The sequence below is a fragment of the Callorhinus ursinus genome, unplaced genomic scaffold (genome assembly GCF_003265705.2).
Source record: "Callorhinus ursinus isolate GAN/ISIS: 27379988/994484 unplaced genomic scaffold, GSC_fseal_2.0 scaffold2, whole genome shotgun sequence".
Taxonomy (NCBI): domain Eukaryota; kingdom Metazoa; phylum Chordata; class Mammalia; order Carnivora; family Otariidae; genus Callorhinus; species Callorhinus ursinus.
This window is the reverse complement of record NW_027397064.1, coordinates 67,629,640-67,653,154: the sequence shown is the minus strand read 5'-3', so window position 1 is coordinate 67,653,154 and position 23,515 is coordinate 67,629,640. Positions and strand designations below refer to the sequence as shown.

General features: G+C 34.9%; 1 protein-coding gene across 6 annotated transcripts in view; it reads left to right on the top strand.

Annotated features, from left to right (window-relative positions):
• The window catches only part of SLC4A10 (solute carrier family 4 member 10), a 306,454-nt gene that overhangs the window by 131,383 nt on the left and 151,556 nt on the right, over positions 1-23,515 (top strand). For all 6 annotated transcript variants that reach the window (XM_073883384.1, XM_073883388.1, XM_073883375.1 and 3 more), the window contains exon 3: positions 15,317-15,463. In XM_073883384.1, coding sequence (XP_073739485.1) covers positions 15,317-15,463 — 147 coding nt within the window. The remainder of the gene's footprint in view (positions 1-15,316; positions 15,464-23,515) is intronic.

The following is a 23,515-nucleotide window of genomic DNA, read 5'->3' as shown; positions in this document are numbered from 1 at the left end:
TAAATTCTTAAATCTCTACTTCAGCTGCTAATCTTTCCCCCAGAATTATCCAACTTTATTTATTTATTTTTAAAGATTTATTTATTTATTTTAGAGAGAGAGAAAGAGTGTGAGCTGGGGGAGGGGCAAAGGGAGAGGGAGAGGAAGGGAAATCCTCAAGCGGACTCCCTGCTGAAAGTGGAGTCCCACCCCCGCTCAGTCCCAGGACCCTGAGATCATGACCTGAGCCAGAATCAAGAGCTTAACTGACTGAGCCACCCAGGTGCTCCGTAGAGTGATCCTACTTTAAAGCTCCTAAGCTGCATGTGATTGCAGCCTCCTCAGGTTGTTGCCTTTCTACAGAATTATCTCTCAGTAGTACACTCAGGGATAGGTTACTGGTCAGTTAGGATCTTTCTAGGGAAGTTGTCATCATTCGCCAATATTTAATTAAGTGCTCATGTCTACAAACACTGAGCCATTTTCTGTTTTATGCTCTTCATTCTCTAAGGAGGTTTAGATACTGGTGCCACCAATAGGGCACTTCAGTCCTACATCCCTTTGCAAAAAAATGTCAGTGGCCACTTTGCACATAAATGTTTACACTAAAATACAAATGGGTATAAATAAGGATAATAATAAGTATTAAATAATAATTGAAAGAGGTGATGTTCTTAATTTTTTGGATAATGCACACCTATAATTTAGCAGTACTAGTATCACTGGTACCTTAATAGAATTAATTCCATTTTGGGTGCCAGTATGCTGAGTATTTTTTTGAATGCTCTTTTATATTTTCTCCCAGTAAGCTTGTTTATTTCTGCATTCTATCTTCCCACTTTCCTGGCTGCCTAGTCATTCCTATTACCTTTAATGTATCAGAACTGCTGAAAGCACGATGAAAAAAATCGATTCTCTTTCTTTCCTTTCTCCATCATTTCTACCCCTTAATGAGCTTCAGGTGGAATGATAAAAAGGAAACAAAATAACTGAAATTGTGATTAGAAGAAAGTAAAATTTTAATATTCTGCTGGTAAATTAAGCTTTTGTCTCTGAGGCAGGAAGATTATGAATATTCCTTTTGACTACTTTCTTTTTTTTAAGATTTTATTTATTTATTTGACATAGAGAGAGACAGTGAGAGAGGGAACACAAGCAGGAGTGGGAGAGGGAGAAGGGAGAGGGAGAAGCAGGCTTCCCGCCGAGCAGGGAGCCTGATGCGGGGACCTTGGGATCATGACCTGAGCCAAAGCCAGACGCTTAATGACTGAGCCACCCAGGTGTCCCTCCTTTTGACTACTTTCAAAACTGCTCTGAATTACCTTAGGAGCATTTGTAATAAAAGTATTACAGTCTTACTAGCAAAAGGATTTCTAATTTCTAGCTAAATTATTTAGAACTATGCCTATTTTTTCCTTTACATAACTCAGTTTTTTTTCTTGTGAAGACAATTGCCATGATTTAATTAGACGACAATATAGCCCAAAAGCATTTTATGACATCACAGTGATTAATACAAAATTATAGTGTCAGCAACACCAATGCAGTTAATAACAGTGATCATGAAAACAAAAGTCTTGTTCAGTAAGTTGAGATACCGACTGTTTATGTGAATGGCTTATTTCTCTCATGCTAAGATTTATCAATATGTATCCTATCTATTAAAAAGTGCTCTTAATTGCCAACTGTAATGGCTCTCCGTCCTCATTCCTTCTGAATTCTCTGTTGCTTTTAGAACTCTGTGCCTTAGTTTTTAGACCGCTCTTCTCTCATTTCTGTTCCCTTGGCTGATGATTTTCTCAGATCATGGCTTCCTTGATATTTTTTGTGTTTTACCCACTGTCCCCTCTTACTCTGCCTGACATTTCTCTACTTTTTTTTTCTAAAATTACATTAATTTTAGTGTTTTAAAAATTATTAAAATAGGGGCACCTGGGTGGCTCTGTCAGTTAAGCATCCATCTCTTGATTTTGGCTCAGGTCATGATCTCAGGGTCATGAGACTGAGTCCTGTATTGGGCTCTGTGCTGGGTGTGTAGCCTGCTTAAGATTCTCTCTCTACCTCTCTCTGCTCCTCCCTCCCCAAAATAAATTAAAAAATAAAAATTATTAAAATAATATGTATTCCATTAGAAAAATCCAAGAAATATAAAAAGTATAAAGAAGGCAAACAAACAAAACAACAACCCTGAAAACCCACCACCTAAAAGTAATACTATTAATAGTCTGAGCAGAATAATAATGGAATTAATATTATGAACAGAATATTAATTAAATCATGTGTCATAAACACATGATTATAACTAAATTATATATAAGTGGAATTATGGTACCTTTTAACTTAAACTACTCTCATTTCATTAAAAAACATCAAGATCTTTCCATGTTATATAGATACTATTCATATAAATTGCTACTTAGCATTTTATTGAATGGCTGTAACATGCTTTATTTAACTAATTCTTTATCAGTGGAAATTTTGATTATTTCTCATTTTCCTCTTTTAAACAAAGTGGTTATTAACATTATTGTATAGGTATTTCTGTATGTTTGACCTTCCTGATGTAATTCACAGGAGCAGAATCACTACCTCAAAAGGTTATTAAATTAAGATTTTGATACATGTTTTTATATTGGCTTCCAGCACTGAAATACACTCCCATTAACATAATGTGAGAGGTTCCATCTATTTCTTCAAACCTTTGACAATTATAATTCTCATCTATCTTTGAAATGTTGGTTTCCTTCCACATCTATTCTTGGTTCTTTTTTCCTTCTTATTCTTCATACTTTCCCTGGATGAGTCACTTCCTGGAATATTATTTCCACCTATAGGTCCTGTAGGGGTCTATATGGTCATAACGAAAATGCTCCAGATGTGTCCTGTGGACCTTCATACATTGACTACATCTAAGGTAGATACACTGGAGAAGATGGATTTGACCTCAGGAGAGGTCATCTCATACAAATATTAGTTGAGGAAAATGCTAACAGAATACTTATAAGGAACATGACTGGTAAATTAAAGTATTCAAAAGATTGTTATATAGAAGATGAAATATATTATCATTTTATCTTCTATGGAAATAGTAGAGTTTCATATAAGGAAAAAATGTATTAAGTTGTTAAAATTGCCCTATTGGATATGATTATTTAACAGTGTTTAGTTTTAGAAATGTTGAGTTAACTTCTTCAGCTCCTATTTATTTTACATGTTAAAATGAGAGATTTTAATCAGATGATCACTGAAGAATTTTCCAGCTCTAAATTCTGTGATCTTTAAAGTGAACTTCTAGAGTATGCTCTAAAATATAAATTCCTTGTTAACTTTGCTTAATATTTAAATACCTTGAAGTTTTTAAGTTTTCTGACTGAGAAGAAAAGTTCATTAGTTTTAAATTTGAAAAGGAATCCTCATTCTGTATAAATGAAGGGGTTAGAAATGTCCTAAAAGTTATTTAAAACCATAGAAACTTACTTTATACCTCTCTTGAGGAAGAAAGTAATTTGAAGTAGAGTAATGTGACATTATATACCTGATTATACAATTAGTTGCTTGAATTGAAATTTTGAAAAGTGTTATAAGGAAGTATAAGGTGCTAAGAGAGTATACACTGGCAGTTCTGTGTGGTACAATTAGGCAGGTTTGATAGATCTGATTACATGGTAGCATAAGAGTTCCCAGAAACAACAGCAGGAAAAGCAAGTGTACGGGTACTCCCCAAGCCTTTGTATCACATTCGCTGATGTCCCAGAGGTCAAAACAAGTCACACACCCAAGCCGAGATTCAAGGATTGGAGGAACAGATTACACCTCAGATGGGAGAAACTGCTAAAATATTTGTGGCCATTAAAAAAAAAATCTACCATGTTATCTCTTATTTGTAAATATCTATACAGAAGTGCCAGGTTTTTTTTGTCTTTGCTTTCCGATGTTTTATTACTTCAGTTCTACACTTGCATCCCACTCAACTTCCTTCATGGAAATGTCCTCTTTGTCTTCTCAATGACTCTTTGTTTTCCCAAGCAAGCCTCTTTGTCCTTAATTACCATAATTCCCAGAATGAGCCACTTTCTACATGTGCACATGTCTCTTGGATTAACACAATACAAAACTAAATCTGGAATATCTTACAGTTTTACATTTTTGCTCATTTCCTAAACTGTTTCCCTAAAGCAAAGTGGCAGGGCTGTTCAGAAATCATAAATTAATTAAAATGGGTTGGGGAGGTGGGGAGTACCACCTTCTCTTTTGTGTTCATTTTTTAAAGTATCCCAGAACATATGTTGATCTATTTTCTCTCTCTTCCTTACAAAATAAAGCAGCAAACATAAATATTATAAAATAATAGTGAAATTGATGGGGCACCTGGGTGGCTCAGTCAGTTGAGCAACCGACTCTTGATTTCAGCTCAGGTCATGATCTTAGGGTCATGAGATCAAGCCCCACCTAAGTCAGGCCCTGTGCTGAGCACTGAGAATGGATGGAGCCTGCTTAAGATTCTGTCTTTCCCTCTCCCTTTGCTGTATCCCTCCCCCACTCCTGTTTGCGTGTACTCTCTCTCTTGAAAAATGAATAAATAAATAAAATAATAGTGAAATTGCAAGATCCTGTGATCATAAAAGTATTCTATCCTACCTTATTTTTTCCCGTTTTAGCGTGTACCTCACATTATCCCCCAAAATTGCTCCTCTGCTTTCGCACACATTATCCCACTCCATTGCTAATGTAAAACCTGCTTGTTGTTTAAGACTCAAGTCAAGTTCTATCTTCTCCATGCAACTTTCCTTGATTGCTGAAGTTATGATTGATTTCACTCTAACACAAATTCCTACAGCATTTAATGGCTGATACCACATAAGAACATTCGCTTTAATGCAAATTGGTATTGTTTCCTGCTTTTTATTTGTATTCTAATTTGTATATTTGCTGCTGTTTTCTTCACTGGATTTGAGTCCTCCCAATTGGATAATTATCTTTTAAGTGCAGGGATCATGTCCTCTAAGCATTCCTTATTATCCCATTTCTCGATTGATTTAAATTCTAGCCTCTCTTTGAGCACTGTAAACATCCAACATCAAGCTGTTTTACAATCTACCAGAACTGGGAATTCTCCTGGCTTTTTTTTTTCCTTAGAAAATACATATTATTAGGATTCATTCATTTATTCGAGAAATGCTGAAGCTTATGTTGAGGATTTTCATGTTCCAAGATGAAAAATAACATGGCTATCTCAAGATACAAAGTAAATTAGTTGCTATGTTTTGCTCAAGACAATGTTATAAACTTATAAAAAGAAGTTTTTTTGTTTTGTTTTGTTTTTTTTAATGTCACAGTAGTAAACTAGTAAATCTCAGACTGTGGCTTTTTTGTTGAGTAATATTAGCACTTACAAGATTTCAGGTTTTTTTTTTGATAGAAGAGTCACAATCATGTGACCCTTTGTTTTGCAATGATTACAAATATAGCCCTGAGGTCGGGTGACTGTGACCAGAACTGGTTTGACACTTTTTTTTCTTTCAGTGAAGCAGTCCAAGAAACAGCAGTGCAATAGCCCATACACACACTCACTCACACTTTCTTGGTCTCTTTCGTTCTATCGCTCTCCCTCAGCAAAGAATTTCTGTCGGAATTAGAATTCTTTGATATATTATGATAAATGATGGCTTGTTGTGTTTCCTGACTCTGTTAGAATCTCCATGGAATTAAAGATCACATGCTTATTCAGCTTAATATACTTGACCTTTTCCCATGATTGACACATCTTAATGGCTGTAGCAACTCGGTAATTATGCACCAGCTGTGTCATATTCATTTCATGGAAAAAAAAAACAAACCCACAGTTCTCTTCAAGAGTAGGTAGCTTGGCCCCTTCCCTCCTAGCTAAAGAAGAATAGTTTATTAGTATGATTATTAATTATAGTAGGAGTCCATTCCATTCCCAAATATACCTCTAATCTCACTGCATTTGGTAAACACTAAGAATGCTAGGACCACAGCCACATTGAGTTGTTTCAGTACTGATACCTCTTACATATGAAAATATCTACAGTAATTCTGTATCTGCTTAGCAAGATTGTATCCACACAATTTAAGTGTCAAAAATCCAGGATTTGTTAGCAAAATTTTACTCAGAAAGCAATGTTACCTTTAATGAACCCTGTTTTTCTAATGGGGAAATTGTGTTTTCTCTCAAGTGACATATAGGTAAATTCTGAATAAATTCTAGTGTTCTGTGCTTATCTCCAAAAAAACTTTTAATAGCACTGTCCTATTCTTACTAATATTTTTGAGACATATTTGTATCTAAATGATTTTGCATTTTTATTAATTTTGGAGTTTTGACGTGATATGAAATTAATTATTGACTATTTTGATTAACTTAAGAAATGTTCATTTGAGTAGATTCCCTCTTTTAACTAAATTTTTGGACTTTGTATATCACAAAATAAAATTGTTCCCTATATAATCTTAAAAATAGTTTAGGTTTAATAATATTCAAATGATTTCTGAACAATGACATTTATCATTATTCGGATTCTTTGTCTTCTTAAGTGATGTCTCCTAGGATGGAAAATTCAATTTTGGATATAATGTTTTTGGAAAAATTTATGGAAATGTTAACCTGGAAATTTTATTTGTATACTGTTTTCCACAGGATCTAATGTGATTCCCTAGTTGCTTAAGCCAGGGTTATTATAGTTGGGATTAGAAAAGCTGGCAATATAGAAGGAAACGGGAAGACAGTGAGATATGACAGGATAATTTTATTCTGTCTTCTTATTCCTTTGAGCCACTGAGGGGTGAGCAGTATGAAGGGGAAAGGGAACTAACAAGTATGAGTGTCTGCTGTGTAATAGGCCTCATGTTTAATATTTTATATCTATTATATTCTCATACAGTCTTTGTAGAAAGTCTCTTAAACCCATTGATGTTTTTAATATCTACATCTATTAATTTTGTTCTAAAAGCAAACATAAGGTGGTTTCTGGATTGGAGGCTGTTACTACTTATAGCAATAACCACATTGGTTCTTCATGCCCCCTTCTTTCCCTTTAAGGTGATGTGATGAGAACCAGATTGTTATATACCCAGGAAGGGAGCCCTAAAATTATGAATCTGGGAGTTTATATAGGAATTTATCTACAGCTGCCTTTTCCTCTCCTGAGAGAGAGAGAGAAATCTTATCTACCTTATATAATCAAATCTCAAGGAAGAGAAGAGGAAGGTCCCTAGTTTAAACCCTTTGGAATATAAACCAGTAGCTTTGGGGATTTATTATTTTTTGCAATGTAAAGACATAAATCTGGAAGATAAATGTCTACATCTCTTTAGAGGTCTCTATCTTTTAGTCAAAGTTTAACCTCCAAAGCTTGTCCTTTAATCCAGATTCCAGTTTTCTTTGCTTTAGAAGTCTAACCATGCAGAAACAGGAAATATTTTCTCTATGGTTTCATAGCCATAAATTGTGGCCTTTTCATTACTGTTGCTTTGAAATCTGTGGCCATACCTTTTTTTCCCATTAAGTTTTTTAATGTGTTTATTATCTGATGCATTATTATGTCTGTTATCTATATATTTCACTTAAAAATATCATCTTTATTTTTTGCAAAAGATTTATATACTCAATAAGAACTTATTGAGCATCAAGAACGATCAAGTAGTGCTCTAGGTACTTTTGGGATACATCAGTGAAAAAATGAAAAATCCCTGCTCTTCTTATGTTGAAAAACTTTGGAGGGGAAGTAGAAAGTAAACACTAAATATAATAAGTTAATTACATGGTATGTAAATGCCACAGAAAAAATAAAAATAGAAGAGTCTGAGAAACATAAAGGGTCAGAAAAGGTAGGGTGTAATATTAAGTAGGTGTTTAGTGTAGGCTTTGCTGAGAAGGTGAAATATGAACAAAGGCTTGAAAGAAGTGAGGAATTACCTAAGTAGGAAGAATATTTCAGGTAGTGAAAAATACAGAGGCAAGTTCCCAGGGTGGGCAGTGAGTACAGCAAGGAGGCCAGTGTGGCTGAAGTGAATTGGGGTGAGGAAGAGATCAGCAGGAGAAGAGATCAGAGACCTAATAGGAGTGGGGTGTGCAGATCACACAAGTCCTTGGAGAGCCCTAGAAAAATCTTGTCCTTTTCTCTGAGTAAAATAGGGTAACATTAGAAGGATAAATTAATGATATGATCTAACCTGCATTTTAAGAGGACTACACTAGCTATTGTGTTTGGTGCAGACCATGGGGCTAAAGGTAGACTCACAAAGGCCTGTCAGGAGACTGTTGCAGTCATCCAGGTTGGGTATGATGTGGCCCTGACCCAGGGTGGTGAAGTGAAATAATAAGTGGACAAATTCTGTATCTATTTCGCAGGTTGCTCCAATAGGTTTCTTGTTGGATCAGTTGTAGGCTTAAGAAAAAGAGAGGAGTCTACAATGACCCCAAGACACTTGTTCTGAGCAACTAGAAAATTGTTTTGTCATCAACTGAGATGGACAAGATTGTGGGGGAGCAGTTTATAGGAAGGAGTTGGGATGGAGAAGAATAAGAGTTTAGTTTAGTACGTGTTGATTTCCAGTTGTATTTTAGGCATGCAGTGGAGGTGTCAGATGACTGCTTGGATATGTTAGTTTGGAGTCTGGGAAAGAGGTTTGAGATGGAGACACAAAATTGGGGGCTACTTACCAACAGGTAGCCTTAGGGCAGATTTAGGTTTTGTGGGGCCTAGAGCTTATGCATTTTTGAGGGTTCTCTAGGGGGAAAAAAGTCAACATTTGAATATAAAGTAGGTACAAAAGTAGATATTTATTTAGAATGAGAAAAAAATCAACAAATACTTATTTGGAAAGTGATAAATAGCACAAAACTGTACCATTTGGAGAAATAGCATACTCTTAAAAATGAACTGACATACCTCTGTAATACTTTTTCCCCCTACATTTTTGACCCCTAATGTCAACGATTTTTAAATATCATTTTCTGATGGGGATATGGAAAATTAACTCTATCCTTATCATTATTAATTTTTTTAAATTTATTTATTTGACAGAGAGAGACAGCATGAGAGAGATCACAAGCAGGGGGAGTGGGAGAGGGAGGAGGAGGAGGGCCAAGCAGGAAGCCCGATGTGGGGCTTGATCCCAGGACCCTGGGATCATGACCCAAGCTGAAGGCAGTTGCTTAACGACTGAGCCACCCAGGCGCCCTTTATCATTATTAATTAAAATTTATTTTTTACTAACGTAGTCTAGAAAGGTTTCTTTCATCTTTACAACTTATTTATAATTTCACAAAAATTTTTGGGGTGGTCTTAAAATTTAAGAAAACTTCTGTCAAGTTTCTTGTATATATAACCTGTAAGATTTAGAATTTTCTGGAGATGAACTCTGGCTCTATACAATTGAAATTTTGCTTCTTCTCTACTACTCACATACTTCCAATGTGAGGAAGATTGTGATTCTCTGCATCTTGTAATACCACTTCAGCCCTGAACCTTGGTGTCACGATGTCAGGTAAATTTAGCACAGTGGGTACAAGGAGTATTCCTGGAAGCTATTCCAATTCTATGATAGCTAACAATAACTTACTCATATATGGAGGTGCCTGCAAATCACGTAAATACATTCCATTAAATCCAACCTAAACGTATTTATGCCTCTATTTCCTCTTAGTTGCTCAACATGTCCACAGACACTCAAGTATCTCCCATCATGAAGATATTTTACATTAATAAATTTTCATAAAATATATTACCATGAGAACACAGTGTTAGTCCTCTCCCCCCTTACATGTAATTTACTCTGAGCTATGAGTCTTGACTTTTTTTTAATTAAAAAACTATTTTTTTTTAAAGATTTTATTTATTTATTTGAGAGAGAGAATGAGAGATAGAGAGCACGAGAGGGAAGAGGGTCAGAGGGAGAAGCAGACTCCCTGCTGAGCAGGGAGCCCGATGCGGGACTCGATCCCGGGACTCCAGGATCATGACCTGAGCCGAAGGCAGTCGCTTAATCAACTGAGCCACCCAGGCGCCCTTAAAAAACTATTTTTTAGAGCAGTGTTAGGTTTGCAGAGATAGCACAGAAAGTAGAGAAAGTTCCCATATGCCCATCTCCTCCCTGCACACGGTTTCCCCTATTACTAACATTTTTCATTAGTGGAATACATTTGTTACAATTGATGAACCAGTATTAGAAGATAATTTTTAAATACATTTCATAGTTTACATTAGGGTTCACTCTTTGTTTTTTTATATTTCTATGGCTTTTGACAAATGTGTAGTATTACATATCCACCATCACAGTATCATACAAGATAGTATCACTTCTCTAAAAATGCCCTGTGCTTTACTTAAATATCCCTACCACCTATCCCTGAACCCCTGGAAACATTTGGCAGTTTTACTGTCTCTATAGTTTCACCTTTTCCAGAATTTCACATAGTTGGAATCCTAGGGTACATAGCTTTTTCACTGACTTCTTCAATTAGCGATATTGATTTAAGGTTTCTCCATTTTTCATGGTAGATAGCTCATTTCTTTTTATTGTTTAATAATACTCCATTGTATGCCATACCACAGTTTGTTTATTCATTTAAAGAACATCTTAGTTGTTTCCCATTTTTTGGCAATTATGAATAAAGCTGCTATAAACATTTGTGTGCAGGTTTTTGTGTGGACATTAGCTTTCAACTCATTGGGGCAAATACCTAATGAGTGAATTCAGTATTTAGATTAGAATCTAGATAGAGATCTTAATGCCTTTCGTAAAAATTAACTCAAGATAGATCGTAGACCTAAACGTAAAACACGAACTTGTGCAACTTACAGAAAATAACATAGGAGAAAATCTAGGTGACCTTGAGTTTGATGATGACTTTTTAGATACAGCACAAAAACACAATTCATGACAGAAAAATTTAAATTGAACTTCGTTAAAATTTAAACATACACTCTATGAAAGACTGTTACAAGAATGAAAAGATAAGCTAAAGAGAAAATTTTTGCAAAAGACATATCCGATAAAGGACTTATATCCAAAATATAAAAAGAACCCTTAAAACTCAACAATAAGAAAACAAAAATCCAATTACAAATTAGGAAAAAATCTGAACAGACACCTCACCAAAGAAGAAATACAGATAGTAAATAAGCATATGAAAAGATGCTCAATATTGTATGTCATTAGGGAATTGCAAATTAAAAGTGAGATATCACTACACACCCATTAGAATAGCTAAAATCCAAAATGCTGACAACATCAAATGTTGGCAAGAATGTGGAGCACCAGGAACTTTCATTCATTGCTGGTTGGGATGCAAATGCCACTTTGGAATACAGTCTGGCAGTTTCTCATATAGGTAAACATAAGCTTACCATGTGATCCAACAATTCAATCATAGTTATTTACCCAAGTGAATTTTGATATTTTAACCAGCCTTGCAAGATTCTGCCTCAGGAAACTCCTTCAGTTTGGTCTTCCTTGCATTTAATGTCCTCAAGACATCAGTTCAGCTGTGTGTCTTGGCATCCTTTTATCTGATTATGCTTGGATGTGGTTTCAGATGGTTTATTTTAGCCTTGACTTGGCAACTTTTTAGGATGTTACTTTTGGCACATGCCCATCAAATCTACATTTCATAAACAAAGACAATATTCACTATACCCAGCCAGGCCCTCTGGACTTGCCCTAAGGTGCCTGGTGCCCCTTATCTTTGTCCATCTGGGGAATGGTTCTCTTAATCAGTAATTATTAGAAACCTTTGCAATCTTGAGATTTAGTTCAAGTACTGCCTTCTGTAAAGCCTTTATTTTCAAGTCTAGGAAATATTTATTGCCTAAACTTCCTCAATTTTACTCATTTCCTAATTCACTGAAGTTACTTTTACGAAGGTAACAGATAAGCATTAATTTCCAACTGTAATGGCTAATTTTTAGTCTTAATCTTGTTTGACTCCTTTATAGCACATAAACTAGTAACTGTCCCCTTCTTGAAACTCTCCCTCTTTGGTTTCTTTAATTTTTTTAAATTTTGAAATGAAACATACATGCGGAAAAGTACAGAAAGCTTATGTATAAATTTTAAGTATTATTGAAGCAAAAACTTGTATGAAGAAACAGAACATTTCTAACACCCCAGAAGCTCCTCATGTGCCTCTCCTCAGTCACAGGTCCTATTCACCTTTATGCCAGAGGTAACAAGTATTCTGACTTTTGTACTGATCTTTCCTGTGTATGTATCTCTGAGCAATATATTTTAGTTCTTCTATTTTTAAAGCTTTATAAAAGAAATTCTATTATATATTTTTTTTTGCTCAATAGTATGTTTGTGAGATTCATCTATATTGTTATGCATATCTCTGCTTTGTTCATTCTTGTTATGTATATCCCACTGTGTGAATATCTCCTTATAAATTTTGTTAATGGATTTTTGGGGTTGTTTCCAGCACTTTGTCTTTATAAGCAGTGCAGCTGTAGAGATTCTTATACATGTCTCTTATATTTTTATACATCTTCATGCAATTCTCTAGGATTCAAGGAAATTGCTGGGTTATAAAGAGTGCTATTTTCAATTTCAATAAAGAATGCTATGCAGTTTCAAAGTAGTTTTGTATAAGACTACTGGTACTATATGAGAAACTGGTCTGCACCACACCAAGACATAGAATTGTCAACCATTTCAATTTTTGCCAAGATGGTGGGAGTATAGAGATATCTCATTATGGTTTGAACTTCTGTTTCCCTGAGAACTAGTGGAGTTGAGCACCTTTTCCTACATTTATTTGCAATTTGTATTTTCTTTTTTATTAAGTGCCATTTAAATTTTTGTCTATGTTCCCGTTGGGTTTTTATCTTTTTCTTAGGATTTGTAGGATTTCTTTTTATATCTTGTTTATTAGTCTTTTATCAGTTATTTGTGTTAGAAATATATTTTTATGCCTTGTGGCCCCCCAACTCTTATAATGAAGAGAAGTTCCTGACTTAAATGTAATAAAACTTATTAATCATTTCTTTTTTGATTAGTGTTCTTTAAGAAATTGTTTACTAACTTGGCATTAAGAAGACAATTTCCAGAGACAATAGAGATAAAAAGCAGGTGTCTAATCTCCCATATTTAATTGGAAGTCTGTGACTTCATTTTTTTTTTTTACTTTTAAGCATTTAATTTCTTTTTCTTTCTCTTAAATGTTAGTTTTACACAAGGGTCCATCTGAATTCTCTTTCTTGCTCTGCACATTCCCCCTGATTAATAACCTTCAACATATTAGAAAATAGCAATGTAGTGATGGTCCAAGTAATTTGACATTACTAACATTTAAGATGCCAAAATTTGTGAATTATTTTAAGTATACAACTTTGTAGTATATCTTGATATTTCATAAGGTAAATTCTCTCTCCTTGAACTTCAAGATGTTATTGGTTATTTTTCTTTTAGTTTTTCCTTATAGATTTTAGATTATTTGTTCTAGTTATATTGAAATAATAATGTCGGAAATTTGTGATTGTGTTGAATGCATAGGTTAATGTGTGTTTGTTCTGGGGTTCACATCTTCTCTTCCTTTATAATGATATGTTTGTTCAGGGAAGAGATACCCAGGACAATATATCACACTTGTGAGTCCCACTTTTTACATAAGTTGGGGAGGGCTGAAACCTGCTGACTTATAAAAATAAAATAATTTCTTGTTTATATTTGTATTCTTGATACCTAGCACAATACCACTCAATAAAATGTTTGTTATTTCAATAAACATTTGTTAGGCATCTGCTGTATGCCAGGTACTGTGTCAGGTGCTAAAGATACATATGAAGTACACAATGTCCTTCTCGGGGAAGATTTGTAAGAAGAATACTTTAAGGTAAATAATTACAATCAAGAGTTATTAAGTACTAGAGGAAGTACTTAAAGAAGAAAGTGGTCAACCGTATTTAGAGTCAGAGGATATGGAAAATTTTATAGGTGGCATAATCCTTAGAGACCTGAAAGGTGAGTAGGTATTCACCAGATAGTTAAGAAAGACAAAGACATTTCCTACAGTTGGAAGAATAAGAATAGCATTAAGTGAAAACAGAGACTTGAGAACATCTGGCTAAAGGGATTAAGGGGCTCACACTGGCTTATAGTATGTGAGGCAGAGTATATTTAGAAGCCTGGCCAGATATGTAGGCAGAGGTCAGATTATTTGGCTTTAAAGAGTATTCAAACTTTATCATATAGGAAACAGAGAACAATCAATGGGGAGTAATGTAGTCACACTTGCATTTTTAGGGGAAAAAAAAAGCCATCAGCATTCAGGATGGATAAAAGGTGGGACAAGAGTGTGGTTAAGAAAGAAAAAAAAATCCGGAAGGAGAACGTTCTTACAATAGTTCTGGTAGGAAATGATCAGAATCCAACTAAGACAGTAGCACTAGGGATACTGAAGAGGGAATGGATTCTAGAGATATAAAGGAGAACCCGGTGATAAACTAGATGGCCTTCTGGATAGATGGCACACTTACTAAGATATATGATAATGGTTGGTACTTGGGAGTCAGAGAAAATGATGAGTTCCATGGACGTGTTGAGTTTGACATGCCCATGGGAAGGATACGCAAGTAATATGTCTAATAGGTGGATGGATATATAGGCCTGCAGTCCAAGAGAGCAATCTGTCATTAAGTTTTAGGCCTCAGAGCCTGTAATAAATATGTATCAGCTGAAATCGTAAGGTCAAAGATAGAGCCTGGGGATCTTCGACCTTGAATGGGTAAATAGAAGAAGAACCAGCAAAGGAAACTAATACGAACAAAACAAAGGAGAAGAAAGAGTACCAAGAGAAAGTGGTCATAGAGAAGGGAGTGGTCAATTGTATCAAGAGCCACAGAGAGAAATAATAGAACGAAAAAAATTCCACAGGATTTGGCATTACTACGGACATTGGTGAAACCTGCTTTATGGGATAATGATTGTTTCACATACTTAACTGTGAAGGGAAGGGAACTGGTAGTATAACACTGTTGAGGGTAGGGAGAAAATAGAATAAATTTTCTTAATGAGAAGAGTATAATTCTAACTATGAGGAGTAGACACAGAGAGATTAAGACAATTAATAATTTAATGGTGATTATAAGATATATAACCAAATAATTAGCATTGTAAATGTTTGTGATAGATCTGTGGTATATTTCAATAGGTCTAAGTGCCGAAATAAATGCCAAGTTGCAAGCTTTACATACCATAAACACTCAAAAATGGTTTGCTGGATTGAGTTGAATTGAGTTCCATTGATACGTAAATCATCAGCTTCTGTGCTTTGGAATAATTCAGAGTTTAATTCATGCATTTGCTTCTGATGAAGGTCATCGGACACTATTTATTGGAGTTCATGTGCCCCTGGGAGGAAGAAAAAGCCATCGACGTCACAGGCATCGTGGTCATAAACACAGAAAGAGAGACAGAGAGAGAGATTCAGGATTAGAGGATGGGAGGGAGTCACCTTCCTTTGGTAAGAATCTTTCTTCTTGTTTTTTATTAAATTTACAATGGTAATAATATTATACTTGCTTAAATCCATAATTAGCAGTCATACCTCATACTCATAAAATTGTTTATACTTTATAAGAGACGCTGGTTGGTCCGATGGGGGAGAAGTGAGAGAGAAAAACCTTGTTTATTTTTCTTGAGTTGTGCTTTGTGAAGGTGAGAATTGGCTTAGATTTGTGATTGAGGAAATACACAAAAATTGTAAAACTTAGTTGTATAAACTACTGATAATATATACAAATAATAGTCATTTCTCTAAAACCCTGGTGTTGGGGAGAATGCCTTTATTAAGTTCCCACATACTGTTGCTGATGCTGGCCAAATTTCCCTCTTAGGATGTGGACATTCTACTATTTTGAATGTTCTTCCTCTGGAAGTAGATACAGAATATCAAAATATAGCGATACGGTAGTTGTTAACAATTTATGAGTGCTATGAAAGCCTGTGTCCATGACATAACCAAGAACCTGGCTTTCAATTTCTTGACACTCCCATCTCCTATGACCCTCTCCTTCATTGCACCTAGCTCCCTTCTCCTCGGTAATTACTCTGCCTCTGAGGTAAGTGCATTCGCTTTGCTTTCTGACCACGCATTTCTCCTGCTTGCCTGCTCTACTTCTTTCTGTCCATACTATCATCTTTTCTTTCATTGTTTTCTTAGCCTACTCTGATTTCATAGCCTATCATTTTAGTAATACTTCTGCTAATATTCTAAATATCATAGGGTTCCTGTTTTAATTTTATTCATACCTTTACTCCCACTTAACCATACTTATGTTGGGGTCCCTCTGTGTTCCTACTTTTCCTATGTGGCCCCAATGGGCACGCTGTGCTGTATGTAATCAATCTTTCAACAGGGCAGGTTGTAACTATTTAAATTCATGATGTAATTGACCTTCAACAGCACCTCTTGAGTTCTACTACATTTCTTTGATCTTTAAATTAACTCTTTTTCAAACTTTTTCATCATTCTCTACCATCCCTTTTTTCACCATCATTTAGCAGATGCTTTCTCCTTTGCAGGGAAAGTAGCTCATCAGAACGAACTCATTCAACTTCTCTCCTATTAAACATACCTATGTGCCTACATTTACAACTTTCTCTTGATGCAATAAGGGAGTTTTTCTTTTCAATTATGTTTATTTCCTGTTCTCTCCCATTTGGAAATGTACACAATTTATAATCTAGTTGGCTTCTTCCTCTCAACTGGATTTTTCTCACCATCTCTTAACCATGATTGAGTCTCTGTCATTTTAAACAGTCCCTGACCTCCCACAAACCCACAGTACCCCTTTAGTCATTCCCATATATTCAGATATGAAGTTAGTGGCATAGCAAGTTTGGGGTAACAATTTTACTTTTAATATTCTATATATATTGCTTTATTCAATATCTGTTTTCAGTAAGTGTTGCAGAGAAGTCTGTAGTCTCTTTTTTTTTTTTTTTCATTTTTAAGGTTATATCTTTTAAGCCTGAAAGCTTATAGACATTTTTCTGGGTCCCTTTAATTAAGAAAATTGCTAAGACAGGCCTACTGGTGGGTGTCTTAAAAGGCCTTTCCAATTTGCATACACTGGTATTTTTCTGCTTACAGCACATTTTCCTGTTTTATCTGATTCTGTTCCACTTACTTTGTTATCTTCTTTGTGAATATTAATTATCTATATGTTGGAATAGTGATATCTGTTCTTTGTCTTTTTCCTTTGTAGTTTGAAGTTAGTTTCTCATATTATCCATTTGATTCTCTGCAATATCAGTTCTGCATTTTACTATTTCTATTATTAGTTTTGATTTTGTGGTTGCATTTTTAATTTTCTTAAAGTTCTTTCTTATCTCATACTATTTTCTTTATATTTCTTCCTGTTCTTTCCTAATTAGTTTTTCTCATTCTGCTTGATAGAGTCTCTATTTTTATAGTCTATTGATGATTCCCAGCTATTTCTGGGCGTTTCCTTTCATTCCCAAAGTAGATAATTTTCAGAGGTATGATCTTCCTTTGGGCCATTGAGATTATTTTGATTCTTCACTGATTTGTAGTATTTTACAGTTTCCCAATTATTTTTCATAGAGAGGCACTACCATCAGTATGCTCCTTGTTTCAATCACAATAAGTACAGTTAGGGCATTAAGCTTACTCAAATACCATGTACTTCTGCCAGAGGTAGAATGACTATTGTCAGGACTGTGTAAAGAAAATACTCGTGTATCTTCCCCTGCGTGATACAAGGATGGTCGTCTCTGTGTCACTGGATAGAGAGTGGAGGTGTAAAAGTGTCCTCGATATTTTCAGGATTTTTTTTTTCATGAGGTGGAGTCTGGGAATGTAATAAAGAGACAATTAGGTAGATTTTTCTCATTCAATCCTTCATCTGCTTATAGTTCGTCCAGATTCCCTCTTAGATTCTGAGAATGGATTACATATGTTGGACTAAACCTTAATGGTTACTTTGAATTTTCATTATCTTCTAGTGTTTGAGAAAATATGTTCACATCACCTGACAAATACTTAGTAAACAAACATAAATAAACTTGTTCCCTCTGCTTCTGACGTCTTTTTTTTCCCCTCATAGCTGGATGCAGTGTGTCAGTTTTTCAGAACAGTGGTTCTCAACATTGACTATATCTAAGAGTTTTAAGAACATAGTGATGGCCAAGCCCCATACCAATCAGAATCTCTGGGGGCAGGGCCTAAATGTAGGTATTTTTTTAAAAGGACCACCGGGTAATTCTAATATGCAGCCAAGCTTGAGATCCATTGTTCTAGAAACTTTGCTATTTAAAGTGTGGTCCAGGGCACCTGGGTGACTCAGTCAGTTAAGTGTCTGACTCTTGGTTTCAGCTCAGGTCATGATCTCAGAGTCAGGAGATGGAGCCCCACATTGGGCACTGCGCTCAGCGTGGAATCTGCCTGAGATTCTCTCCCTCTCCCTCCTCCTTTGCCCCTCCCTCTCTCTCTCTCTCTCAAATAAATAAATTAACATTTAAAAAAAATATTTATGCTGGACTCCACCCTCAAAGACTTTAATTAATATTCGGTATTTACTTAAACACTGGTATTTTTTTTAAAGTATCCCAGGTGATTTAATATCCAGCTAGGATCAAGGGCTATTGATCCTGAGAAGCTTCTGCCTCTTTATTTAGTGAAACTTGGAAATAAGTCAGGTGGCCTAGATTCTCCCTCTGATGTGTCAGCCACTATTTTTGGATGCCACCTACTATCTTTCCTCCTCCAACCATCTGAGTACCTTTATTGAAATTTAGACCTAAGGTCTGTTTTATCAGGGACAAATATTTGGCACCCTGGTGGTCTCTAAGCGGTAGAATTTCCTAGATTTCACTTTTTTTCAGTAACTTCAGGACAATCGTCTGTCTTTATTCCTAATCCACGGTCAGTTCAGGTGCCTTGATAATCAAGTACCCAATCATATGTTGAGACTGAAACCATGTTATAAACACCATCCCACTTGATTTGGGCTTTGGTATTCTGCATAGTGAGGCTATATGAGATTACTATGCTGAGAACTTCAAAGAAAATTTCTGAGAATATTTATTAAGCATATTTATTTTACTTGAAAGGATTTCAAAGAAAATATTTCAAAGATGTTCTTAGAGGTGCCTGAGAATTCTTCAGAATTCAATTTCCAAAGAGGAATTAGATAAAGGAGGATGTGAGGAAGTATCACGTTCTCTATTGGGAACTTGGAGGTTTAAACTGTAAATTGGAGTATGGGTCTGTGAAGACATGCAATAATTTAGGTCTCATATTTCTGGAGCAAGCAACAATTTAACAAAAAAGATTTTTGGGGAAATGTTTGAATTTTAGTACTCACAAAAAGTTTTGTCACCCCAATATATGAGAAACATCAGCAGAATCCTAGTCTATTATATGACCCAATTGTGTATAAGGCAGTGTTGTTAGGAACCTGGTTGTGTTAGTGCATCCAGGTAAAAGTGAACAGGTCTTTACAGTAGACAGAAGAGATTATGCTTATATTGCAGACCTGCAATGAGAGATTCCAGTCTGCCAGATTCAGTGATTGGAATGTGATTACTAGAGAGTCCAAGGATAGAGCCGGCTTTACAGCTTTGTGCTAATGGTGGTGGTGATGCTTTGATTATACAAAAAAACTTTTGATGCCAGCAAATAAGTTCAACCTATTTTTGTTACAGTATTTAATAAGCATGAAAGTTCGTCTAAGAATGTGATGATTATTCTCCTTCCTATTGCAATCAATCCTGATATTAGAAAACTGCTAAAATTTTGCATCTTGTTATTTTTCATGTCATCTTTCACTTACCCTGTATAATTTGAAATTATATTTTCAACTGGGAATAAATGAGTTGTTTGAAAATGGTAAGTTTGAAGCATAAACTTGAAGTCAGTGAAAAAATGAAAGATGATGAGGGAAATTCAGAACACTTTAATGTTTATTTGTTTCTCAGTCTCCCAACAAAGAATATAACAAGAAAGATGATAAGAATAGATCAATTACAAGTAGTTAATCTATAATCAGTAGAAATAAGTCTAAAAACCATAGACTCTATTAAATGCTTGTGTAAAATATGGGACAGAAATGTACTGTGTAAATTAGCACAACCCTGGAATTAAACCTAGGATTTTTCTAGTTTTAGATAGTATATTGTACATATGCTTCAGGAAAAATGAAATAAATATAGAACACATGACTTCAAAAAGCTATTTTTTGATGGGCAGTGGCTTTCTGTTCCTATTTAATTCCAATTCCCGGTGGCTGAACTCTCAGGTGACGGCACGTCCGCTCTTCTTGTCACGGTGCTCACGTGCCCCCGACCCACGGCCGGGCTGCACCTGGCAGCCCAGGCTCCACGTGGGGCACGAAGCCTGCGCGTCTGGAAAATCCCTGGGGCGTCTGCCGTCCTTAGGGCCGCCCTGAGCAAAGCTGGTGACAGCGGGGAGCGTCTTGTGAAGTGTCAGACTTGTTAACATCAGAAGAACCCACAATTAAACATCCCCCTGCTGCAAAAAAAAAATTAAATTATGTTTAATATTATTTTATTAATATTTTAATTTTATATTAATATTAATATTTTAAAAATTATGTTATTACAAAGTATAACACAAGTATTTATAAATGTTAAAACATGGAAACATAAATGTACAACTCAATGAATGATCATCAACATGTGTGTAACTACCATCTTGATAGTTAAATTCCACAAACCCCTCTTAGTGCTCCTTTCTAGTCACTATCTACCCCTCCTCCCCAAAAGGATCTCTAGCTTGTCTTGTTACACTGGGTGTTTTGCCAGTTTTTGAATTTTATATAAATGAACTCATATGGGGGTGTTTGTGTCTTTCTCTATTGCTCAATATTGTTTTTTGTGGGATTCACCAATGCTTTTGGTTATAGCTTTAGTTTGTTAATTTTCATTTTTGTGTAATATTCATTTGCTTGTAAATGCTGTGCATTCTACTACTGATGGACATTTGGATCATTTACATTTTGAAGCCACTATGAATGATGTTGCTGTGAACATTTTTATATGTCTCTTGGTGTACACATGTAGTTCTCATACCTAGAAATTATTGTTGAGTGGTAGGGTATGCATATTTTCAATTTGAGTAGATAATGCCAAATAATTTTCCAAAGTGGGGTACATATTTATACTTCCACCAGAAAAGTATGAGGGCTTATGTCATTTACACTCTTGTCAACATTTGGCATTCTCTTAACATTAGCCATTCTGGTAGGGTGTATAATGCCATTTGTTTTAATTTACATTTCTTGAATACGAATATGATTGAACAACTTTGTGTATGCTCTTTGGCCACTTGGATAGCCTCTTCTATGAAGTGCCTATTTAAGTTTTATGCTTTAAATTTTTGAAAATTTAATTAAAATTAAATTAATAAATTTTAAATTGAAATTGAAAAAAAATTTTATTGGATTTTTTTCTTATTGATGTGTAGAGTTTCTTTATATATTAGGAATATAAGTCCTTTGTTGCTTTTACGTGTTTCAAATATCTTCTCACATTTGTGGCTTATCTTTTCACTATTTTAATGATGTCTTTTGATGTGTCTTGCATATTCCAGAAGAGACTACTAAGAGCCTAAGACCTTTATTCCTTAGTGTAATTTTATCCATGCTTTTATTTATATCCATTATACATTTTAGTAAATATAGAAATAGACCCATATTTTGATCCTCCATATTCTTGGCTACAGTTTTTATTATAATGCTCTATGTTCTCAGTTACCATCTTAAAAACAAATAAAATATCTATCAACATAAAAGAAATATTTATGCCTAGAAACTTCTTTCTGATTTTGGTAGTACTGTAAATCACGATTTCTGTCATGCAATTTTAAGGTGCATAGACATGAAAAAATAGTCATTAAATAACACATTTGAACATTTTCTGTATTAAAATATAACCTGAGCCTCTCGTTAAGATGTTAAAAGTATCTTGATAGGATAATCATGAAAAGACTTCTGTGGGCATAACCTAATACCTATAAAATCATTTCTACTTTAAAGAATGAAAAGCCAGATACAGGAAGTCATAAGTTATTTTGAATCCAAATAAAATACCTCTTGTCCTTGACAGATTATCTTACTTTAATAAATCATCATTTCCTATACTATTATTGTTATCAGTGTGTTTTAGAGAAGTCTTTAAATACCTAGTACCCTACCTCAGACTTTCAAATTCTCTTCATTCATAACTGCCCTCATGTTTTTTTATGACTAATATTTTAAAGGCGTGTGGTGAGTGGTCCTCATGCTTTATGAAGGGAAAGACTAATAAGTCTTAAATATATGGTTCATGAGCACAGCAATTGAGTTTTCGGGGCTGGATGCATGGTATTATAGATCCCTGGATTACTGATGCAGAGCAAACTGAAAAAAGTCATTGAGAACAGCGATGAGACAAAATGTTTCAAAAACAAGAGGAACAGTGTTGAGGCATAGCTGCTCTGGGATGTGGTTGCTGACAAGTGAGTGAATAGTTAGAACAGATGTGATGCAACACAAAATGACTCTATCTCCTCACTCTGGGTAGGTCTAATGGAAAGATTTAATTGATTTCTTAGTGTAACTCTAAAATTGCAATTTATGCTGTTTTTTTTTAATGGCATTCCAAGTACTGATTTTTTTTTTTTTTGGTCCAAAAGAGCCAGCCATAAAAATAACAGCTAATTAGAAGTATTTTATTTGATTCTGATAAGATTTGGTTTCGTAGGTATTAGATAACTATCACCCAGATTGTGTACTTTTAGGAAAAAGACAGTACCAGGTTCTTATTTAAGATAAACTGGATCAGAAACGTACATGTTGCACTGTTGATTTTCTTAAGTACATCTGATGTTTATAGGAATTCATCAGTCTCATTTCAAATAAATATTCATGTTCCATTCAGGAAATTGGCATCTTCCTTTGAAGAGGTAGTGAAGCACAAGATTTGGCTATTGACTCAATTCTTGTTCACTTTGCTGTAAAATTTAGTTTGACAAACTTCCTAAAATATTTGGTAATAAAACCAAACCTCACATTATTAACATTCTAAAAAAAGAAATAATGTCTGAAGCAAATATGCTATATAAATGTAATTTCTTTTTTCTCCTTCTTCTTGAATGTATATAACCATGTATAAGATATAGGCTGCATATTGGTGTGAACAATAACATTTAAAAACTGAGATGCCCTATTTTTTAAGACTTTATCTTTTAGAGCAGTTTTAGGTTTAGAACAAAACTGAGAGGAAGGAATAGAGATTTCTCATATACTTCCTGCCCCCACATATGCAGAGCCTCCCTCAGTATCAGCACCGCCCACGAGAATGGTATATTTTTTACTGAGGATGGGCCTACATGAACACATCATAATCACCCGAAGTCCAGTAGTTTACTTTAGGGCTCACTCTTGGTATTGTAAATTCTGTGGGTTTGGACAAATGTGTAATGGCATATATCAAGTTATAATATCATACAGAGTATTTTCAATGCCCTAAAAATCCTCTGTGCTCAGCC